Source organism: Petaurus breviceps, unplaced genomic scaffold (assembly GCF_028583685.1).
Source record: "Petaurus breviceps papuanus isolate PSGF00001 unplaced genomic scaffold, PetGlider_PUasm1.0 90762, whole genome shotgun sequence".
Lineage (NCBI taxonomy): Eukaryota > Metazoa > Chordata > Mammalia > Diprotodontia > Petauridae > Petaurus > Petaurus breviceps.
In genome coordinates, this window is record NW_027187339.1 from 2,103,062 (window position 1) to 2,126,737 (window position 23,676).

The following is a 23,676-nucleotide window of genomic DNA, read 5'->3' on the forward strand; positions in this document are numbered from 1 at the left end:
TCTTCTCAAAGAGGAGTAGGTACAAGTCTTTCTACTTCCAGAATCTCAGTATAAGTCAGAAACCTTTGATTAAAAACTCTTATTTACTAAATTTTCACTAGACTGATTGGATTATTAATTTTATCTCTAAACTGAAATTATGCTATGAATTTATGCTCTAAAAAGCTTGTTGGGCAGAGCCAAGATGGGCAAGTAAAGTCAGGGACTCTCCTGACTTCTCCTAATTTCCCCTCCAAGCAACATTAAAAGAATGCCTCAAAACAAATTCTGAAGTGACGAAACCAACAAAAGGACAGGGTAATCATTTTTCCAGCCTAAGACAACTTAGAAGGTTGACAGAAAAATTCTTCCCCACTGGGGTGAGTGTGTGGAATGCAGTCCAGAACAGACCATGCCCCAGAAAACCATTTGCAGGTCTTAGGGGACAACTGAATTGGTGATGGCACCTTCTGAACCTCTCAGCCCACAGTTGGTAAGTGGGGGAAAGGGGCCTGATGTCAGACAACTGGTCAGGAGATTACAGGGGACCCTTTGCTATCACTAGAAACAGGACTCTATTGCATTGTTCCTATGCAGTTCTATATAGTCAGAGGGCAAGGAGGAGCACTAGCAGGAGCAGGGACCCTGGACACAGTTCTAGGGAAGAAAAGAGAGTTTGTAGTTGTTCTCAGGAAAGCAGTGACCAAACCTTTCCTTAAATCAGACCACATTGGAAGGACTGAAAACCTAGAAAACCTGCTCCCAGAACTAGCTCTGAAACTAATACAAAAAACCTGAAGCATGGAGTAGCACCCCCTCTACCCCAGGAGCAGAACTTAAGTTTTACATTGTTAAAAGTCAGATAATAAGCTGGAAAAATGTGCAAACAACAACAAAAGAACCAGACCATAGAAAGTTACCGTGGTAACAGGGGATATCAAAACACAAACTCAGAAGAAGGCAGCAAAGCCAGAACTGCTATATGCAAAAGCCTCAGAGAAAAATGTGAATTGGTCCAAAAAGAATTCCTGAAAGAGCTAAAATTATTTTGAAAAGCACGTAACAGAGTTGGAAGAAAAATTGGGAAAAGAAATGACAGTGATGCAATAAAATCATGTAAAAAGAACCAATAGCTTGGTAAAGGAGTCACCAAGAAAATTCTGAAGAAAATAACACTTAAAAAAAATAGAATAGGCCAAATGGGACAGAAAAATCCATGGAAGAGAAGCAACTTCTTAAAAAGCAGAACTGGCCAAATTGCCCTAAAGAAAATCATTCCTTAAAAATTAGAATTGGGGGGGGGGGGTGGCTAGGTGGCACAGTGAGTAGAGCACTGGCCCTGGAGTCAGGAGGACCTGGGTTCAGATCCGGCCTCAGACGCTTGACACAAAAATAAACTAACCGTGTGACCTTGGGCAAGTCACTTAACCCCAATTGCCCTACCCTTCCCCCTCCAAAAAGCAAAAATTAAAAAAAAAAAACAAATTAAAAAGAATTGTTAAAAAAAAATAAGATAAATAAAAATCAAATAAAAAAATTAAAAAATTAGAATTGGGCAATTGGAAGCTGACTCCATGAGACATCAAAAAACAAGAAAACAAACTCAAAAGAATGAAAAACTAGAAGAAAATATGAAATATCTCATTGGAAAAACAACTAGCTGGAAAATAGATCCAGGGAAAATAAGTTTAAGAATTTTAAGAACTGCCTGAAAGCCATTAAAAAAGAAAACCTAGACATCATCTTTCAAGAAATTATTGATGTTCTATTATCTGTTATCTATTCTATTGTGTTATATATTCTATCTATTATCTATTCCTGATATTCTAAATCTACAGGGTAAGATAGAAATTGAAAGAATCCACCTTTTGAAAGAGATCCAAAAATGGAAACTCCCAGTAATATAGCCAAATTCTAGAACTCCCAGGTCAAGAAGAAAATATTGCAGGCAGCCAGAAAGAAACAATTCAAATATGTTGGAACCATGGTTGAGATTAACCAAGATTTAACAGCATCTACGTTAAAGCATTGGAGGGCTTGGAATATGATATTCCAGAGAGCAAAGGAGCTAGGGTTACAACCAAGAATCATCTACCCAGCAAAACTGAGCATGCTCCTTCAAGGGAAAAAAATGGATATTTAGTGAAATAGAGGATTTTCAAACATTTCTGATGGAAAGACCAGAACTGAATAGAAAATTTGCCTTTCAAATACAAGACTCAAGAGAAGTATAAAAAGGTAAACAGGAAAGTGAAATCATTAGGAATTCTGTAAGGTTAAACCATTTTCATTCTTACATGGGAAGATAATACTTGTAACTCCTAAGAACTTTCTCATTATTAGGGGAGTTCAAAAGAATGTACATAGAGATCATGGGTATGAATTGACTATGGTGGGATTATATCTGAAAAAATTAAGGACTGAGAAAGAAGAATGTAGTGGGAAAGGGGGGCAAGGGAGAGAGAGAATGGGGTAAATTATCTCAGATAAAAGATGCATGAAAGAGCTTAGAGGAGGAGGTGGAGGTGGTGGTATTGATAACTCTTGAACCTTACTCTTATGAAAACTGGCTTGGAGGGAATAACAGGCATACTCAGTTGAATATAAAAATCTATCTTGCCCTTCAGGGAAGAAGAAGGGGATGGGGTGGGGGTGGGGGGCTGATAGGAGGGTAGATTTGGGGAAGCAATGGTCAGAAACAAAACACTCTTAAGGTATGACAGGGTAAAAGGAAGGAGATAGAATGATAAGTAGGGGAAACATCAAATGGAGGGAAATACATTGTAATCAGAACTGAATGTGAATGGGATGGACTCATCCATAATACAGAAATGGATAGCAGGAGGTATTACATGATTTAGACATAAAGGGTGATTCTATAAGCAAATTAGGGGTGCATGTAATACTTTACCTGTCAGATCTATGGATTTATGACCAAATAAGAGAGAATTTTATAGGATGTAAAATGGATAGTTTTGATTGCATTAAATTGAGAAGTTAGGTTTTTTTTTTTAATTTGTTTAGTTTTGTTGTACAAACAAAACCAACACAGCCAAAATTAGAAGGAAAGCAGGATACTGGGGAAAATTTTTTTTTACAACAGCAAGTATCTCTGATAATACACATTTCTCAAAGTTTTAGAGAACTGAGTCATTTATAAGAATACAAGTCAATTGACAAATGGTCAAAGAATATGAATAGACAGTTTTCAAAGAAAAAAATCAAAGCTATCTATATTTATATTAGAAAATGCTCCAGATCACTGTCAATTAAAGAAATGCAAATTAAAACAGCTCAGATTGAAACACATCAGATTGGCTAACATGACAGATGAAGAATATGACAAATGCTGAAGGAGGATGTGGGAAAATTGGGATACTAATACTCTGTTGGTAGAGTTGTGAACTGATCCAGCCATTCTGGAAAACAATTTGGAATTCTCCATACCCTTTGATCCAGAAAGATTACTGCTAGGTCTGTATCCCAAAGAGATTTTTTTTTAAAAGAAAAGAACCCATATATCCAAAAATATTTATAGCAACTTTTTTTATGCTGGAAAAATTGGAAATTGAGGGGGGAATGCCAATCAGTTGAGGAATGAATGAGCAAGTTGTGGTATGTAATTGTAATAGAATACTAGTATGCTATAAAAAATGATACACAGGATAATTTCAGAAAAACCTGGAGTTACATGAGCTGATGCAAAGTGAAGTGAGCAGAACCAGGAGAACCAGTTTACACAGTGACAGCAATACTGTATGATGATCATATGTGAGTGGCTTAGCTGTTCTTGGCAGTACAATGAACCTTAAAACAAATTCTGAAGGACTTAGGATGAAAAATGCTATCTGTCTCCAAAGAAAGAATTGATATTGGCTAAATATAGATTAAAGCATACTTTTTTGTTTGCTTTATCTTTTTTGTGGGTTATTTGGGGTTTTGTTTTGTTTTTTGGTCATTGTTTTATTTCTTTGGTTTTTTGGTTTTGGGTTTTTTTTTTTTGCCTTTTGGAGGGCAATTGGGGTTAAGTAACTTGCCCAAGGTTACACAGCTAGTATTTTTGTGTTGTGGGTGTTCGGCTGGAACCGAACTCAGGTCCTCCTGACTCCAGGGCTGGCGCTTTACTCACTGCGCCACTTGGCCACCCCGGTCAGTGTTTTCTTTCACAACATGACTAATATGGAAATATTTTTGTATTACTGCACTTGTATAACCTGTATCAAATTGCTTGCCTTCTCAATGTGAGGGAAGGGAGAGAATTTTTTTTAAAAGAAGAAAAAAAAATTACTTTTACATGTAATTGGGAAAAACAATTTTTTGAAAGCTTGTTTTCAAAACCTAGCAGAAAGACTACTTATAATGCCAGTGGTAGAGAATTATAGGTCCTTTGAAATCTAGAGTTACAAGTCAAGGGCAGAACCAAGATGGCAGTGTAGAAGCAGGAAAACTCCATTGAGCTCCCCCCATAACCACCTCAAATACCTATAAAATATGACTCTAAACAAATTTTAGAGCTATAGAACCCACAAGGTGATAGAGAGAAACAAACCTCCTGCTGAAGGCAGCCTGGCAGGTGGACAGGAAGGATTCATCGCAGCATGCTGGGAGCCGAGTGAGCCTGCCCGTTTTATCTCCAGGGTGGCCCCAACCAGTGGCTGGAGCGGACTTCAGCAGACTGAATCACCAGCAGCTATGGCAGTTTCCAGAATTATCAACCCATAAATGTCAAAGAAAAAGTGAGAGGTCAGTGTAGAACTCTGTTGGAACTGGGGGGGATGAAGGAGCGGGTCCAGCCCCTGCCCCCAGAGCTAGAAGTGGTGGAGGTGCGGTGGCCCCGCAGCAGCCTCCATGTGGCTGCTTCAGAGCTTGTGGCCTGCAGATAGGGGGGGACCAAGCAAACATTTAGAGGGTAATCGTTCTTGCTTTAACCTGCCTGGATCTGGATTGTGATCTTGGGTGGTGGTCTTGAGGTGTGTGACCAGTGAGCCAGAGTTTTCGCGGGCTGTAGAGAGGTGCCCTCCTAATAGCTCCGACAGCTGCAGAAACCCCAGCAATTTGGGACAAAGCTTTCCTCTCTGGAAGCAGAGTTCTACTGTGGCAAAGAGCTCAAAAGTCAAGTAATTGAGTGGCAACATGAGCAAGCAAAGGAAGCAAAGACAGCGCAGCAATTCAACCTTAGATTCCTTTTTGGGGGACAAAAAGGACCAAAACATGGAACGGGAGGAAGACAACAAAGTCAGAACTCCTCTACCAAAAGCTTCCAAGAAAAATATGAGTTGGTTACAGGCCATGGAGGAGCTCAAGAAGGATTTTGAAAATCAAATGAGAGAAGTAGAGGAAAAATTGGGAAGAGAAATGAGAATGATGCAAGAAAATCATGAAAAGAGAGTCAACAAGCTGACTGAAGAAAATAACACCTTAAAAAATAGATTAACTCAAATGGCAAAAGAGGCCCAAAAAGCCAATGAGGAGATAAATGCCTTAAAAAGAATTTCAAAAATTCACTGAAGAGAATAATTCCTTCAGAATTAGATTGGAGCAAATGGAAGCTAATGACTTTATGAGAAATCAAGATACTATTAAACAGATCCAAACAAGTGAAAAAATAGAAGGCAATGTGAAATATCTCATTGGAAAAACTACTGACCTGGAAAATAGATCCAGGAGAGATCATTTAAAAATGATTGGACTACCTGAAAGCCATGATCAAGAAAAGAAACTAGAAATCATCCTTCAAGAAATTCTCAAGGAAAATTGCCCTGATATTTTAGAACCAGAGGGCAAAATAGAAATTGAAAGAATTCACTGATCACCTCTTGAAAAAGATCCCAAAAAGAAAACTCCTGGGAATATTATGGCCAGGTTCCGGAGTCAGAGTTCCCAGATCAAGGAGAAAATATTACAGGCAGCCAAGAAGAAACAATTAAAATATTATGGAAATACAATCAGGATAACACAGGCTCTAGCAGCTTCTACATTAAGGGATCGAAGGGCTTGGAATATGATATTCCCGAGGTCAAAAGAGCTAAGATTAAAACCAAAAATCACCTACCCAGCAAAAATGAGTATAATGTTTCAGGGGAAAAATAAGGTCATTCAACAAAATAGAGGACTTTCAAGCTTTCTTGATGAAAAAAACAGTTGCATAGAAAATTTGGTATTAAAATACAAGAAGCAAGAGAAGCATGAGAAGGTAAACAGGGAAAAGAAATCATAAGGAACTTATCAAAGTTGAACTATTTACATGCCTACATGGAAAAACGATTAATTGAAACTTTTCTCAGTATGAGGATAGTCGAAGGGAATATAAATGTATATATATGTATACATACATATATATGTCTATATAGGAGGGTATATGTGAGTATGATTACATATGTGAGTGTGTGTATATGTGCGCAGGTATACATAGAGGGCACAGGATCAATTGAATGGAAAGGGATGATACTTAAAAGGTGAAATTGAGAGGTGAGAGAGGATTATAATAAGAGGAGATGGGGAGAGACAGAATGGGGTAAATTATCTTATATAGAAGAGGCAAGGAAAAACTGTTACAATGGAGGGGAAGAACAGGAAGGCAAAAGGGAATGGTTTAACCTTACTCATTGAATTTGGCTTAGGGAGGGAATGACATACACACTAAATTGGGTATCTTGCTCTACAGGAGAGTAGAGGGGAAGGGGATGACAGGGGGGATGGTGGAGGGGAAGGCAGGTGCGGGGGGAGGGTAGTTAGAAGTACACACTTTTGAAAAGGGCCAGGGTCAGGGGTGGCACAGTGAGTAAAGAGTGCCGGCCCCAGGGTCCGGAGACCTGGGATTGGTTCTCGCTTCAGATACTCGGCACCCACACAAAAAATAACTGGCCATGCAACCTTGAGCAAGTTACTTAACCCTGAGTGCTTAAAAAAAGGGGGGGGGGACAGGGTCAAAGTAGAGAATAGAACAAGTGGGATGTGGGATAGGATAGAGGGGGAAATATAGTCAGTCTTTTATGATATGTCCACTATGGAAATGTTTTGCGTAACTACACATGCACAACCTATATTGAAATTCTTATCTTCCCAGTAAGGGTGGGTGGCAAGGGAGGAAAGGAAAGAATCTGGAATTCAAAGTTATAAAATCAAAGGTTTAAAAAATAAATAAATAAAGTCAGCAATCAATTATTAAATACCTCCTGTGTGCAGGGCAGTATATTATGTTGTGAGAAAATAAAAATAAGCAGAAAGAAAGTCTGTCCTCAAGGAGCTTGTATTCTAATGGGGGAAGACATTATTAAAAAGGAAGCTGAAATAGCAGGGAGAGAAGTACCCGGTAAATGCACAGTAGAGAAAGTCCAGTGCCAGGGCAGCTAGGTGGTGTCAGGAATAGAGCTTGGAGGAAACAAAGATTTAATTGACCTGGGTGCTTTCCTTTAAATGGAGGTTCTGGGAGGAACTAGCCAATGAGAGGAAGGAGCCACAGGGGCAGAGATCACTTTCAGTGCTAGAAATCCAGGGGGAGATTGAACTTCTAGGTTGAGGAGGCTTCTATCATATGGTAGAGAAAGTTCAGAGGGTCAGAGTAGAGCCTGGGTGTCTGTACAAGTATCTGAAGAAACATTTTTTTCCCCCAAGCATTCATACATGTTGAATTTTCAACTAGGACAAGGTTTCTTATTTCACTTCAGGTAAATGGACAAGGAATCCATGGAGAGATTTCAGGAGATCTATGAACTTGGATGGGGGGAAAAGTACATCTCATTTCACTAACATCTAACTGGAATTTCACATTTCCTTCAATTAAAAAAATGTCTTTAAAACATGGGGAAAAAAAGAAATCTAGAGTTACTTTTTAAGTACTTAAGTATTGTAAGGTAATGTTTAGTGTGGCATTTAAATCTGTATATATAAATTTATGTGTGAATTTTCTGCTTACTACTTTGGAACCTCAGTGACAACAGGTAATGCTTAAGAGTGCCTTTGTCACCAAGTGTCTTGTTATTTTTGAAAGTTTCCTATTGTATAAGGGAGTAGAAGGATTTTCATGAGCTAGGGATTCAGATAAATGGGGCTTCATTTGTCTCTGTGAATTTGGGGAATTATGATTTAGTGCTTTAGGGAGAAAGGGAGAGTCTCAATTATTTGCACCTTGAACTAGATGGCCTCTCAGGTCCCTTCTAGCCAGATATTTAACATAGTTATAGATAGGTAATTATGTATGTATATGTAATATATACATGTGCCTGTGTACACTCACTTGTGTGTGTGTGTGCGCACATGCACGTGTGTGAGTACCTTTGGCTTTCAGGTTATGATCTGGGAGTCAGTGTATATTACTATGGAAAAGAATGTAGACTTGGAATCAGGTAAGACCTGAGTTTGAATTCTCCTTCAGACACATGAGTATTATGTGACCATGGGCAAATGATTTCATTTCTGAGTCTCTTTCCTCTTCTGTAAATAATAGACCTTTCATTCTTCTTTCACAAGGTTTTTATTACGTGTTAAAAAAAGATGATTTATGTAAAGTATTTGTAAACCTTAAAGCATATATGTCAGCTATTTTTATTTTTAAACATGGTATAAATCCCGGTAACAAAAAATACTTAAGTCTCAAAAGAATATGAGGGGAGAAGTATAGGATCAAAGCAGTGGAAAATGTAAAATGCTGAAATTTTTAAAACTTTCAAATTATTCATATAAAGTCTGACCCCTTAATCTTAAGACTTTAAACAATATTTTACTACTTTCAGGTGATATTTTGGAGGTGGTTTGCCCAGTAGATTTTTTTTAAAACTGGGTTTCCCTACTTACCCAAGTCTAGAAGTGTAGGTGCACCTCATGGCCCTGGTCCCAACCTGATCAGCACAGCAGTTTTGATCTGCTCTTGTTTCTGATCTGTGCAGATTCATTCTTTCCTTTAGGCAGTCTGGTAGTCCCAGGGGCACACTATATCAGTTCCAAACTTAGTTCAGATATATGATTGGCTATCAGGGCACGTTTGACAAATTTGCTGTTCTTTATATCGAAGTCTTCTGTATGTCTCATTCTTTTGCTAATAGCCTGAGAGTTTTTCTAAAATTGAATACAATCAGAGGTCTCTCTAATTTAATTATAGTTAGAATATCCCAGCACATTGGATTTAGCTTCTATGGCAAACTTATAAGAAAACATAGACAGATTGCCATCTGTACCTTAGAAGGAACACTTGCTTTGATGTGATCACAGATCTATTTGAGTAGCATATGCTTAACATTTTAAAAAAATCTTAATATCACAAAAATGTATGCTGAGCTTGTACTCCCTAAATTTAATTTTACTTTTAACCCTTCTAGGAAGGAAGTATAGCATGTGGGTGAGTTGCTTTTTCTAGAATACATACATGTGTGCATACATACATACATACATACATACACACATACATATATATATATCTATGTAGGTCTTGATGTAGAACCTTTACAGTTCATGCTTAATTTGTTTTCATTTTTTTTTCTAGGAGACAATGGCAGCACATAACCAACTCTGCATTCGCCGTTGGACTACTAAGCATGTTGCGATATGGCTAAAAGATGAAGGTTTTTTTGAGTATGTGGACATCTTATGCAATAAACATAGACTTGATGGACTCACACTACTAACATTAACTGAATATGACCTACGGTCACCTCCTCTGGAAATTAAAGTCTTGGGAGATATCAAAAGGCTGATGTTATCAATACGTAAACTGCAAAAAGTACATATTGACGTTTTAGAAGAGATGGGTTACAACTGTGACAGTCTCTTTGGCCCCATGTCACCTTACATCAGTGTTATGCAAAGCTCAGAGTGGCTTTGTAATGGGGAACTGCCACATGATTGTGATGGACTTATCACTGACTTGAATTCAGATCAGTACCAGTACATGAATGGGAAGAACAAACACATGGTTCGAAGATTAGATCCAGAATATTGGAAGACCATATTGAGTTGCGTATATGTGTTCATAGTATTTGGGTTTACATCCTTCATCATGGTTATAGTACATGAACGAGTGCCTGACATGCAGACTTATCCACCACTACCAGATATATTCCTAGATAGGTAAGTATTTGTTCATTGTTAATATAGTAATTAAAGAGCCATTTTAATGTGGTTTTAAAAACTAAATAATACCAGCAATTTGTTTTCCTACAAGTGTATCTCCTTAGCAATGAACTCTGTTTTTTAAGGACGAGCCAGCCCAGCCTTTATAAATTCTGGGAGTCTTGTCATTATCCACAAGGTGAGAAGTTTTCTGGACACAGCCACTCTCAAAAAGCCTCTTCTAAGTTATGAAAGGGTTGTAATCCATATCTCAGTGTCAAAGTGTGTCCTGAAAATGTGACAGTGCTTTGGCAATGAAAAATGAGGGATTTATATTAGACTTCTGAGGGTACCTTCCAGATCTGTATCTGTGCTTCTATGATTCCAGGTTTTGATGGTTAACAGTTCTTCTGCATTTCAAGTAATCTTTGGAGGCCTACAGATTAGCCCAAATGAACTAGATATATCTAGTTATTAGAATTGTCACCAACAAAAAATATTATTGTTCAGTGATAGTTAAATAAATTTTAATAACAGAAATTCCCAACTATTTCGAAATTATAGCAGCTTCTTTGTTAGCTTTGGTAAAAATTCTTTTCCATTTGTACCAGAATTCTATGCCTTATCTTTATTTTTAAAGTTCATTGACTCTGAAGTTGGAAAGTATCTTTGTCATCTAGTCTAACCTCTTCATTTTACAATTGAGGGAACTGAGACCCAGGGAAATTAGGTTACTATACTTACGTAGTATCTGAGCCAGATATGTCCTCCTCTAACTCTAAATCAGATACTTTTGGGGGGGAGGGGATTTTTTATTTTTGTATTTATCTAGTATTTTATTTTCCCCCAGTTATGTGTAAAGACAGTTTTTAACATTTTTTTTAAAACTTTGAATTTTAGATTCTCTCCCTTCCTCCCTACTGCCTCCCCCCCCCCATCCCATTGAGGAGGCAAGCAATTTGTAAATCAAATACTCTTTAAAAGTGAATTTAAAACAACTTAGTTTAGGAAATTTTAGAAACATTTTCAGTGCCTCAAAAGTGATTTGATCTGTATTTGCCTCAAAAAAATTTTAATCTAAGAGACAGGAGTTAAAAGTTAATCATTTAAACATTTATTAAGAGCCTGCTATCACAAACATGCTAGATGCCAAGAATATAAGAACAAATGGTAGTTTCTTCTCTCAAGGAGCTTCCATTCTGTGGAAGAGACAATATACGATATTATATGGCATGTAAGCATATAGAAAACAGGAACAGAGTAAATGCAAGTTTTACAAGGAGGAGAGAGTGTGTGAGCACACACGCTAGCAGCAGGGGATGTCAGGAAGAACCCTTAAGGTGATGCTTGAGCTGAGTGAGGGAAGCCAGGGATTGTAAGAGACAAGAGGAAGGAGGGACAGCATTCCAGGTATGGGGACCAGCCTTTGGGAAAGCATGGAGAGGGAAGGTGGAGGTACAGCCAAAAGGCCAGTGTTGCTGGAATGCAGAGTATGTGAAGGGAAGCAATGTATAATAAGCTTGAAACATAGGAGAGCCAAGTTAGTTGTGAAGGGTTTTAATTTCCAAATAGAAGAGTTTATATTTGATCCTAGAGGCAATAGGAAGCCTCTGAGGTTTATTGAGAAGGTGGTTAAGAAGAATGTCTTTTCTTGACTAATACATAATTTTTTTTTCATTTTTTTAATATCACTGGAAGTTTTCAATAATTGAATAATAAAATTAGCAACATCTAAAATGTTCTCTCAATAGCTGAGTGCTACTTGGAATGTGTTCATATTTAGAAGCTAATGTCCCTTTAGTTAGTTTTACTTTCAGCTGACTTCTTTGGTTCCTTCATTGTATATTTACTGTCAAGTTTAATTTGTTCTGCACAAGTACTTCATAGAGGGAGTTTTCAAGTAAATACCTTCTCATGGCTCACAGACACTGAAGAGAATCAAAGCCAGAGAAGGATAAAGGCAGTAGGGTCCTTCATGTTGGAAACAAGTACAGCCAAAACTATAGAACACTGTCTTTGCAGTGAAAATTAAGAAGCAACATTGTTACCTTAATATCTTCCTATCACACATTTGGGTGATGTAACTAGGTAGCACTTCACTGTATCACCAAAAAGTTTTCATCATTAAAATGAATTTTTCTTACTGTATGGGGATTTCACTACTTAAAGCAGAGTGGTATTAAAACGAGTGGCTACAAGTAGCCATAAAACTCCCCAGTGCAGCTGAAATGTTTAACAAAATAAATACAAATACAGTACAACATAGATAATGTTAATTTGTGTTAATGTTAAACTTCTATGCTGCTGGCAGAAATCTCTTTCTATTTTAGTTTGACACCACTGCCTTTTTAACTGCTCTAGATTCAACTTTAGATCTATTTCAAGTTAATTTAATTTGGCTTGGGGTTATTCAGATTTATCTGAATTTGTTTTCTGTTTTTAGAAGCTCCTGCTAAATAAAATCGAGAGTCTGAACTTCAAATGTATCTCCTTATTGGTAGAAGTTGTCTAGTTTCCATGGGTAGTGATTGTTGTTAAATCTCAGATTAGTAGAGATTGTAATAGTTAATAGTATTAGTAAATGAAATAGTTGTTGAAATATGGAAATTTCTGAAATTGTCTCTTAACGGCTTCAGAAGCTTTTTTTTTCAGCTCTAATTTGTGACAAAGAACCAATTGCTTACTTAAGCTAACTTTCTACTTGTGGTGTCTACCACCATGTTAAGACCTAAAGTAGATTTGTTTCTTATCTTCTCGTGAAGCTTAATGGTTCTGTATTTTCAAGGCTTTGCTCTAATTGGAAAGTCATTGTGCAGATTAAGACTGAGATATAGATAATAATTGACCCTTTTGGACTCAGAACCAGCTAATGTCAACCTCAGCTTCAGTGTCTAAGGTGTTGATAAACTGTCTTGTCCAATATGTTACTATACATTGTTGTAGTTAAAAACTTTCTCTAAACTTTTGCTTTTTGTAACAGGGCTTCTTGAGATGTCTCTGTCTTGTTTAAAGTCACCTTAAGTCTAGGATTCTTTGGTCCTTCATTTTGCATATTCAGGAACTTATTTTTATCAGTTTACTTGAATTTCATCAGACTCTAGGAGACAGTTTTTGCTAGTGAAATTCAAGAAATTGATTTATAAGCCAGAATACTCTTTACTAATTTACACTGAAATATACTTGCCAAGCTGACCAAAACATTCATGCTAACTGACCAGCTTATTCTCTTTCTAATTAGAAAAGTCTATTTGAGAAAATAGATTAATATTAGAATGTCACTTGGTGAATATAGTAAATATAAAGGAATTTGATGACTTTAAGAGTGTCATTAGGTAATGATACTAGAATATATGTCTACTCTAGGTATGGAGATGTTTTTGTGAAGTAGATTTATGTTCATTGAGCAAGGCACATTTTCCCCTGGGAAATGGGAAAACTAGAGAGATATATTGGAATAACCGGGAAAAACTGGAGATACATTAACACATTTTTATTCTTCAAAGTCATCTTTTCCTAAGTTCTATGCAGACCATCAGAAGCCTTTGTCACTAAAACATTATGTTGTATTACAATTAATAAGATCATTTTACATTAGTTACATTTTAGATTGGTATTGCCTTATTTATATTTTAGGGGATACCCTGTTTACTAGCAGCACAATTACAAATCATTTTTAGAACGTTAGTCTTTTTTTGTTGTTGTTGCTTTTTGGAAGGGCAGTTGGGGTTAAGTGACTTGCCTAAAGTCTTATGGCTAGTAAGTGTTAAGTGTTCTGAGATCAGATTTGAACTCCGGTCTTCCTCACTCCAAGGCCGGTGCTCTATTCACTGTACCACCTAGCCTCCCCTAGAATGTTATTCTTAAATGACATTGAAGCATAATGATGTGTTCTATATTTTGTATTTACATAGGGCCCTTTATCCTTAAAGTCAGAGAAATTTCCAGATCAAAGTCTTATTGTTAAACATATCTACCATGGTTTAACATTTCCACTAATTATTAGTAATAGAAACACAGTATTTAGAGAAGGGAAAGTGACAGTGGTGCTGTGATATTCCCTGATAAGACTGTGTCTAGAGTATTGGTCAGGTCTCTTTACTGCATCTTCAGGAGGACATTGATGCATAATTGCTTATAAACCTGCCCCTCACCCAGACTTCCCTTTTTCTGTTGAGGATTCTATCATCCTCCCAGTCACCTAAATCCTTAAACTTAGAACCAGCCTTCATTTTTCTTTCTTCCTCCTCACATAGAACTGCTCACTTGATAAATCTTTTCTATTCTTCCTTTACATCCCTGTCATCCTTTCCCTTCTTTCTACTCACAGAACCACCAACTGGCTACTCTAGTTCAAGTCTTCATCACCTTTTGGCCAAAATGTTATAAATAGCTGTTTATTTTCTATCTGTGCTTTCTTCCAGTCTCTTCTTTCCAATAGATCCTTTACACAGCCAAAATAGGTATCTTGAGGCATAGGTCTGACCATGGCAGTTCCTTGCTCAGATCTTTAGCACTTAGCACCGGGCCTGGGACAATAGTAGATGCTTAATAAATGTTACTTGATAGTAGAGAATTTTAAAAGTCACTCACAATCTAGCTCCCACCTCCCTTTTCAGCTTTGTTTTATACTGCTCCATTTTACCAACCCTATATCCCAGTTCAACAGATACATTTTTTCCTTTTTGGAGGGCAATCAGGGTTAAGTGACTTGCCCAAGGTCACATGGCTAGTAAGTGTTAAATGTCTGAGGCCGGATTTGAACTCAGGTCCTCCTGACTCCCAACAGATATTCTCAATGAGTGACTTGCCATAGCCAACATCTGTGCCTTCATACAAGTTACCCCTTGTACCTTGAATGTACTTCTTTTCATCTCAACCTCTCCTCCTCCACATCTCAGTTTAGGTATCCCTCCTGTGTGACATTTCCATGATCCCCTTCCAGTTGTTCGTCTTTCTTGAAATTATCTATATTACGCTTATCCACATCAAGAGGGACTGTAGGGGTGGCTAGGTGGCTCAGTGAATAGAGCACCAGCCCTGGAATCAGGAGGACCTCAGTTCAAATTCGGCCTCAGACACTTAACACTTACTAGCTGTGTGACCTTGGGCAAGTCACTTAACTCCAATTGCCCTTCCTCCCCCCCTCCAAAAAAAAAAAAGAGGAACCGTAACTATGATTTTGTTGGTCCTGTAGCAGATCGAACCTATGACTTGGAATGAGAAGATTTGTCTTTGAATCCGGCCTCAGACACTTAACTAGATGGGCGATGCTGGGCAAGTCATCTTTGTGCCTCCGTTTCCTTATCTGTAAAATGAGAATAATAAAATTGTCTAACTCTCGGAGTTGTTGTGAGGATTAAATGTGTTAACATGTAAAATGCAAATCTTAAAGTGCTATGTGAATGCTAGCTATTATAGGAAACTTTCGGGTACAAAAGTTCCCTCCCTCTACACATGTCTGGCAAATTATATAGTGCTTCAAAATCTCACAACAACCCTGGGAGGAAGGTTGCTATTATCATCCTCATTTTACAGAAATTATTCCTCAGTCTGTTCTCTTCTTCTTTCTCTCTCTCATTCCCTGACTCTCTTTGCCCCTTCTCCTTTCCTTCTTTCTATCCTTCCTTCTAATTTTACATGTGTGTAATGGGAATGTAAATTTTTAAGATCTTCCCTGCCCCTAGGCTAAAGTACACCTGAAGCCTGGGGTGGGAGGCTTGTTTTCAGTAGATACTTCTTGATTGGCCAGTGAGTCAATAAGGTTGTTACATTCTCTGAGCCAGGAGAAGGCTATATAATCCCTGATGTGAGGCTTTGCTTTGGGGCTCACTTTGAGAAGTGTTCTGTGATTTGATCTGAATTCTGGGAAGCCGTTGTCCAGAGCCCCCCAGCTTTGAAAAACCCAGATGTTGATTTGGTATGGATGTAATGGTTGGACAGTTTGAAATCTGTCTACTTGATCTGTTTCTGTCTTGATAATTCTGTCTGTATACTTTGAAGTTAGGGGTGCTGACCTTTTTCCCCTGAACGAGGTAAATGATATATGTTTGACTGATTAAAGTAAGCTTGTTAACCCATTTTGAGTTGCTTTCCTGTATCAAAGCAGATCCAAGAACTTGTGTTGGCAGCAAACCCTGAGGACACTTGGGGTGCTTGCTGCTACAATGTTGCATCCTTCTATTACAATATAAGTTCCTTGAGAGTAGGAACTATCTAATTTTTTCATCTTTGGATTTCTTGAACAGTTCATGGTACCGTGCATGTAATGGGAACTTACTAATATTTGTCGATTTGACAAAGTAGAAACTATTCAGAGGAGAGAAAACAAGTTTGGGGGGAGGGAGTGTTCTCAAGAACATGCATACAAGGATCAGTTGAAGAAACAGGAATATTTTGGCCTGGAGGCAAGAAGATTTAGGAGGGACTCAATAATAATCTTCAGGTATGTATAGGATTGCCTTGTAAAATCAAATCTGTTCTTTTAGAGCAGTATCCAAAGAAGAAGAAACCTAGGACTGATGGTAGAAGTTAGTTAAAGGCAGATCCCAGTTCAGCATAAAGAAAAACATTTTAACAATTTGAATAGTCCAAAAATACTTTGAAAGAAGTAATGATTTCCCCACCATTGAAGCTTATAATGACTGAATGACTGCTTACACTGGAGATGGTCATGATTTAGGTGCAGGTTAAACTAGGTGACCTTTGAAGTCTTTTTTAGATCTAAAATTCTGTGATTCACCCTCTAGGGTGGGAGGGGAAGCAATTGAAGAGCAACTTGGTTTATCAATAATTGAATCACCATTCTGAATGACTTAGGTGTGGTCTTGTATGGAGGGGAAGAATGGGAGTAGACAGCTCTTAAGGTCTGATGATTCTCAAAAAACATTGAGAACACTTGTTATTGGAATTTATCAGTTCAAAACATTGAAGTTAGGCGAAGAAGTCAAGATGGCCAAGTAGAAGCACTACCTCCCAGTGGTTCCAGCTTCTATCTTCCCCAACCCATGTAAAAATGGGACTCTAAACAAACTTTGGAGCTGCAGAACCCACAAAATGACACAGAGAAACTAACCTCCTTCTGAGGACAGCCGGTCAGGCTGGCAGGAATCAGCCAGCACAGCACTCACTGAGCACTCACATGGAGCCCAGCCCCACTGAGGCTTTAGCCCCAGGGCGGGCCTGACCAGCCCCAGGCTGGAGGGACTCCAGATCAGCAGCAGATGTGGCCATTTCCAGATTTATCAACACATAGATGGGAAGATGGGAAGAACAAAGTGAGAGGTCAGTGCAGTCTAGACTTTGGGACCAGTAAGTGGGAGTGCCTGGCTTTTACCCCCTGGGCAAGAAGCTGCTGAGCTGCCTGCACAGCCAGCCAGCTCCACATGGCAGCTTCAGCTCCTGGCCTGCAGTGTAGGGGGACCAAGAACCAGTCTGTGGGGTAATTACTCTTGCTTTAACCTGCTTGGATCTGGATTGCAGTCTAGGGTGGAGGTCCTGGGGTGTGTGTCCAGCTTGCCAGAGTGTGTGGAGACCTCAGAGAGGGCACCCATCTAATACCTCCGGCAGCTGAGAAAACCCCAGCGATTGGGACGAAAGCTCCCCTGTCTGGTGGCAGAGTCCTACTGTGGCAAAAAGCCCAGGGGTCAAGTGACTGAGGGGCAACATGACCAGGCAAAGGAAACAAAGCAGATGGAAGATTCCAACATTAGATTACTCTTTTGGGGACCAAAAGGAGCAAAAGCAAAACAGGAGGAAGACAGTGAAGTCAGAACTCCTGCACCAAAAGTTTCAAAGGAAAATACAAGCTGGTTACAGACCATAGAGGACCTTAAGAAGCAGATAAGAGAAATGGAGGAAAAATTGGGAAGAGAAATGAGAACAATGAAAGAAAATTACGAAATGAGAGTCAACAGCCTGACTGAGGAAAATAACACCTTAAAAAATAGACTAACTCAAATGGCAAAAGAGGCTCAAAAAGGCAATGAGGAGAAGAGTGCCTTAAAAAGTCGAATTTGTCAGATGGAAAAAGAATCTCAAAAGCTCAATGAGGAGAATCATGGCTTCAGAATTAGATTGGAGCAAATGGAAGCTAATGACTTTATGAGATATCAAGATGCTGTTAAACAGATCCAAACAAATGAAAGAATAGAAAGCAAGGTGAAATATCTCATGGGAAAAACCACTGACCTGGAAAATAGATCCAGGAGAGAGAATTTTAAAATTATTGGACTACCTGAAAGCCATGATCAAAGTAAGAACCTAGAAATCATCCTCCAGGAAGTTCTCAAAGAAAACTGCCCTGATGTTTTAGAACGAGAGGGCAAAATAGAGGTTGAAAGAATCCACCGATCACCTCCTGAAAAATATCCCAAAAAGAAAACTCCTAGGAATATTATAGCCAGGTTCCGGAATTCCCAGATTAAGGAGAGAATATTACAAGCAGCCAGGAAGAAACAATTTGAATATTGTGGAAACTCAATCAGGATAACCCAGGGTCTGGCAGCTTCTACACTGAGGGATCGAAGGGCTTGGAATGTGATATTCCAGAGGTCAAAGGAGCTGGGATTAAAATCAAGAGTCACCTGCCCAGCAAAACTGAATATCATGTTTCAGGGGAAAATATGGTCATTCAGTGGAATAGAGGACTTTCAAGCATTCTTGCTGAAAAAACCAGAGTTGAATAGAAAATTTGACATTCAGATACAAGAAGCAAGAGAAGCATGAGAAGCAAACAGGGAAATCATAAGGAACTTATCAAAGTTGAACTATTAACATTCTTACATGGAAAAACATAATTGTAACTTATGAAACTTTTCTCAGTTGAAGGGAATATAAATATATATATGTCTATATATGAGGGTATATGGGCGTATGAATACATATGTGAATGTGTGTATATATGTTTAAAGGTATACATAGATAAAGGGCACAAGACCAATTTAACAGGAAGGGATGATACTTAAAAGGTGAAATTAAGAGGTGAGAGAGGAATATAACGAGAGGAGATGGGGAGAGACAGAATGGGGTAAACTATCTCATATAGAAGAGGCAAGGGAAAATGGTTACAATGGAGGGGAAGGATGGGAAGGCAAATGGGAATGGGTCAACCTTATTCCCATTGAACTTGGCTTGAGGAGGGAATGAAATACACACTAAATAGGTTATCTCACCCTCCAGGAGAGTGGGGGGGGGGGGGAGGGGAGGAGAGAGGAGATCATGGAAGGGAGGGTAGGCTTGGGGGGAGGGAAGTTAGAAGCACCCACTTTTGAAAAGGGATGGACGGGATCAAAGTAGAGAATAGAACAAGTGGGAGGTGGGATAGGAAGGAGGGAAATATAGTTAGTCTTTTACAATATATCTGCTATGTTATTGTTTTGCATTAGCCACACATGTACAACCTATACTGAACTGCTTATCTTCCCGGTAAGGGTGGGTGACAAGGAAGGAAGGGAATGAATCTGGAATTCAAAGTTTTAAAATCAAATATTCAAATATATACACCATTATTAATACTATTTTACATGTAATTGGGAAATAAGATATACAGGCACTGGGGCATAGAGATCCACCGGAAAAGTTGAAAGGGGTATGGGAGAAAATATGGGAGAGGGCAGATTGGAGGAGGGGATATCCTGTGGGACTGCTATTTTGGGGTGGTGGGTAGGGGAAAAACGGGGAGAAAATTTGTAACTCAAAATCTGGTGGAAATGAATGATGTAAATCAGAAGTTAATAAAACATTTGAAAAATGAAAAAAAAAAAACATTAAAGATAAAAATATTTTAAGTTTGGGGCAGCTAGGTGACACAATGAGTAAAGCGCCGGCCCCGGAGTCAGGAGGACCCAAGTTCGGTTCCGGCCTCAGACACTTAACACCCACACAAAAAAAAACTAGCCGTGTAACCTTGGGCAAGTTACTTAACCCCAATTGCCCTCCAAAAGGTAAAATATGTGTGTGTGTGTGTGTATATATATATGTATATATATATATATTTTAAGGTTTTATTTTACTAATACTTTTTTTGAAGACAAAATAATAGAAATAAACACATTTCTAGTTTTTTGTCTTCAAAAAAAGCACTAGATCTCATTTATACAGACATTACACTTACTTGGCAACCACAACCCTTGGTGGTAGTGGTGGTAGCTGTGCTGGTGTATCATCGTGGTACTCCTTTTTTTATTGGGAAAACTTACATTAAAAAGTTCAACCTTTATGCAGATAAATGTTTTTTAAAGTTTGTATTGAAATTCCTCTGGGTTTTAGACATTTTCAAGAATTCTTAATGTTTCTTAAGATAATTTTCAGCACTCTTACTGTTTTGTGAAGACTGAAGAAAATGAAATATTTCCTGTATAGGAGACACTTTTCTAAGTCTGTGGTTTTTCTCCTTCGATTACTAAAAATGAACCTTTTTCCCAACAGCACAGTGACACATGTGTGTGTATCTACATATAGATATGTATGTATGTATGTATAGACAGATAGATACACACACATATGTCCACTTTTTAAAACCTCTCTAAAATTCCCGCATTAAACAGATCTGTCCTTGTGTTCTTCTGTGCATCCTAACCCTCCCCCACTCTCATTTCAGTGTCCCTAGGATTCCATGGGCCTTTGCCATGACAGAAGTGTGTGGTGTTGTTCTCTGTTACATCTGGCTACTGGTGCTTCTCCTTCACAAACACAGGTACTTCTTTATTCTTGGCTGCAAGTAATTTATTCTCTCTAGCCTGGTTGTTAATAAGCCTGTTTTACTTTATTGAAATTTGTTTATTTCTTCCCAGGCTTTACCTAATAAAAAAAAATTTTAAAGATGATCACAGTGTGATAACGATGGAGAAGAACATAATTTGGGTGGCAGCTATTGTAAGGGTTAGATTAAAATGAAACACTGCTGCCTTCATATTTGGAAGTTTACATCCTTAAGGTTCTGGGTCACATTTGAGTAGGGAATTGGAGGAGTGAGGTGGAGAAAGACTATATAGCTACAGAATAATTGCCTAAGTCATCATCTGGCCAGTCTTTTGCTCATTTTTTCACAGCAAGCAGTGTTTCTTTTTTTGCCTTTTTTTTTTTTTGGAGGGCAATTGGGGTTAAGTGACTTGCCCAAGTCCACATGGCTAGTTTTTGTGTTAAGCGTCTGAGGCCTAATTTGAACTCAAGTCCTCCCTACTCCAGGGCCAGTGTTCTATTCACTGCAACACCTTGCCACCCCAAAACAGTGTTTTTTTTTTAAGAGTGATCCCCTTCAGAACCACATGTACAAAAATATTTATAGCAGCTCTTTTTGTGGTGGCCAAGAACTGGAAATTGAGAGGATGCCCATCACTTTAATGATAGGCAGTACAGTGGTAAAGGGACTGAATTTGTTGTCAAGATAACTTTGTGATATTGGGCAAGTCCCTTTATTACCTGGGCCACAGTTTCCTCATCAGTAAGATAAAAGTATTGCCTAGCTGTCTTAAGACCCCTTTCAGCTCTAAATCCTATGAATGTAGGAAAGTAAGCAAATAGTCTCAGTTTCATGTACAGTTCTCTTTTCTACTGTGTATGTGGAAATGACTTCTCTTGGTTATTTGTTAAGTTTAGACTAAAAAACTAATTTATAAAATCCTTTGATTCTATAATTATCCATTCTGGTCTTGTCAACTCTGAATGTAGCTCTGCCCCATTTTGAAAGTCTGGTTGTTTTACTTCAGGCATTGCTTGGGGCAGGGTGTAGTATATACACACATGGATCATTATTACTTTCCAGTTGACACTTCCATTCCATAGAATCTTCATGGACTTTTAAAAAATAGCCATCAAAATCAAGAGTAGTTGGTTCCATAGGAAACTTCAAAAGGTTGGAAATAACCCACTGCCATATTAGACCCAAGTACAGATATTGCTACAATAAAAAGAGTTCAAGGCATGGTGGGGTCCTCTGAGATTACAGTCCTGGCCCTGTACTTAAGGATCTCCCTTGTCCATGAAATATAGGAGAGAAGAAGGTATAACAGCAAAAAGTGGTGTTCCCAGGAGTGGAGGAGCTGTATACTATAATCACCATTACAAAACAGTATTTGATTTGAGAAAAATGAGTGACATTCAATCTAGTTTTCCAAATAGAAAAAACATTAGGAATTAGATTTTATTGGACCACACCAGTGAGGCACAGGGCCTGACATGAGAGGCAGGAGGCTTGAGATTGGGTGCTAGCAATGACCCTTCATATCTGTATGATCTTTACTGGGCCTGTCTTCTCATCTGTAAAAGGGAGATAATATTAGTTAACACTGCATTCATTTTGGGGTGGTTGTGAAGAAGCAGCTTTTCCTCTTAGGTTATTCGTTCCTTGAGAGCAAGACTTGTGTGGGATCTATTTTTGTATTCCCATTACCTAGCACAGAATTTTCAATCTCCTAAGTGCTTAATGAAATACTAATTTGAATCAACTATTTTGCAGTATTACATAGTCATACACCTGTAATGGCTAGATCCACAGATACTTGCTAATGAGGTTTAAAAAAATTATCTCTAAGGTCTCTTCCATTTCTAAGAGCCTGTGGTTTATCTCTTATTGTTCTGCTTTTTAAATAACATTCAAACGGGCCCCTTTGTGTGATTTTTTTCCCCCTTTTGGACATGCTATTTACAGGTCAATACTTCTGCGAAGACTCTGTAGCCTGATGGGCACTGTATTCTTGCTTCGCTGCTTTACCATGTTCGTGACTTCCCTCTCTGTTCCAGGACAGCACCTCCAATGTTCTGGAAAGGTAACCCTCTCTTTTATTATAGTGTTGGTATGATTGCATTGTTTGGAACATTTTTAATAGTTACTTCTAGCTGTATGTTATATATTAACAAAGTGTGCTTTTCAGTATTTGCAGTGTACATTGTAAACATGCAAGTGGGTGAGACCAAACATATCTTTGGATCCATTTGATTTAGTTTGCCAAATGATAGCAGTATAAGAATTTTAAAAATCATTTCCCCTTTTATTGTGTCTTTGAAAAGTAGTTCATGGGGGCGGCTAGGTGGTGCAGTGAATAGAGCACCGGCCCTGGAGTCAGGAGGACCTGAGTTCAAATTTAGCCTCAGACACTTGACATACTTACTAGCCATATGACTTTGGGCAAGTCACTTAACCCCATCTTCCCTCTAAAAAAAAAAAGAAAGAAAGAAAAGAAAAGTAGTTCATAATACTAAAAGATCTGCTTATTCTTCTAACTAATGAAATACTGTGAGTGACTTCTTATATAAAATGAAGACTCATTGCTCCTTTGAACCTCTTTTCAGGATTAAAGCTCCCAGGTTCAGATCACAAGATCATAGGTAGAGAGTACTGAAAGGGACAGGAACTTCAGAGGTTATATAGGGTTCAAACCCTTTCTATAGATGAGGAAAATGGAGCATATGGGAATTTAAGTGACTTGCCCATGGGTAAATAGGGACTCAATGTTCAGAAACTGTCTACCCAAGATATATACAAGATATATACTATAATTTGCTCTAGTTGAAGCAACATCCCACTGTATAAATGCAGGAATCCCCTCTATATTCCTGGCAGTTGGTTATCTAGCTTTTATTTATATATTTACAATAATGGGAATTTTAGTACTTAACATTCCATTTTTAGACAGCTCTGATTGTCATAAAGTTCAT

General features: G+C 38.2%; 1 protein-coding gene across 3 annotated transcripts in view; it reads left to right on the plus strand.

The window, feature by feature from the left end:
* SAMD8 (sterile alpha motif domain containing 8) overlaps positions 1–23,676 on the plus strand; it is a 56,736-nt gene that overhangs the window by 25,383 nt on the left and 7,677 nt on the right. For all 3 annotated transcript variants that reach the window (XM_069068295.1, XM_069068294.1, XM_069068296.1), the window contains exons 2-4: positions 9,458–10,041; positions 20,621–20,716; positions 22,670–22,787. In XM_069068295.1, the coding sequence (XP_068924396.1) occupies positions 9,458–10,041; positions 20,621–20,716; positions 22,670–22,787 (798 nt within the window). The remainder of the gene's footprint in view (positions 1–9,457; positions 10,042–20,620; positions 20,717–22,669; positions 22,788–23,676) is intronic.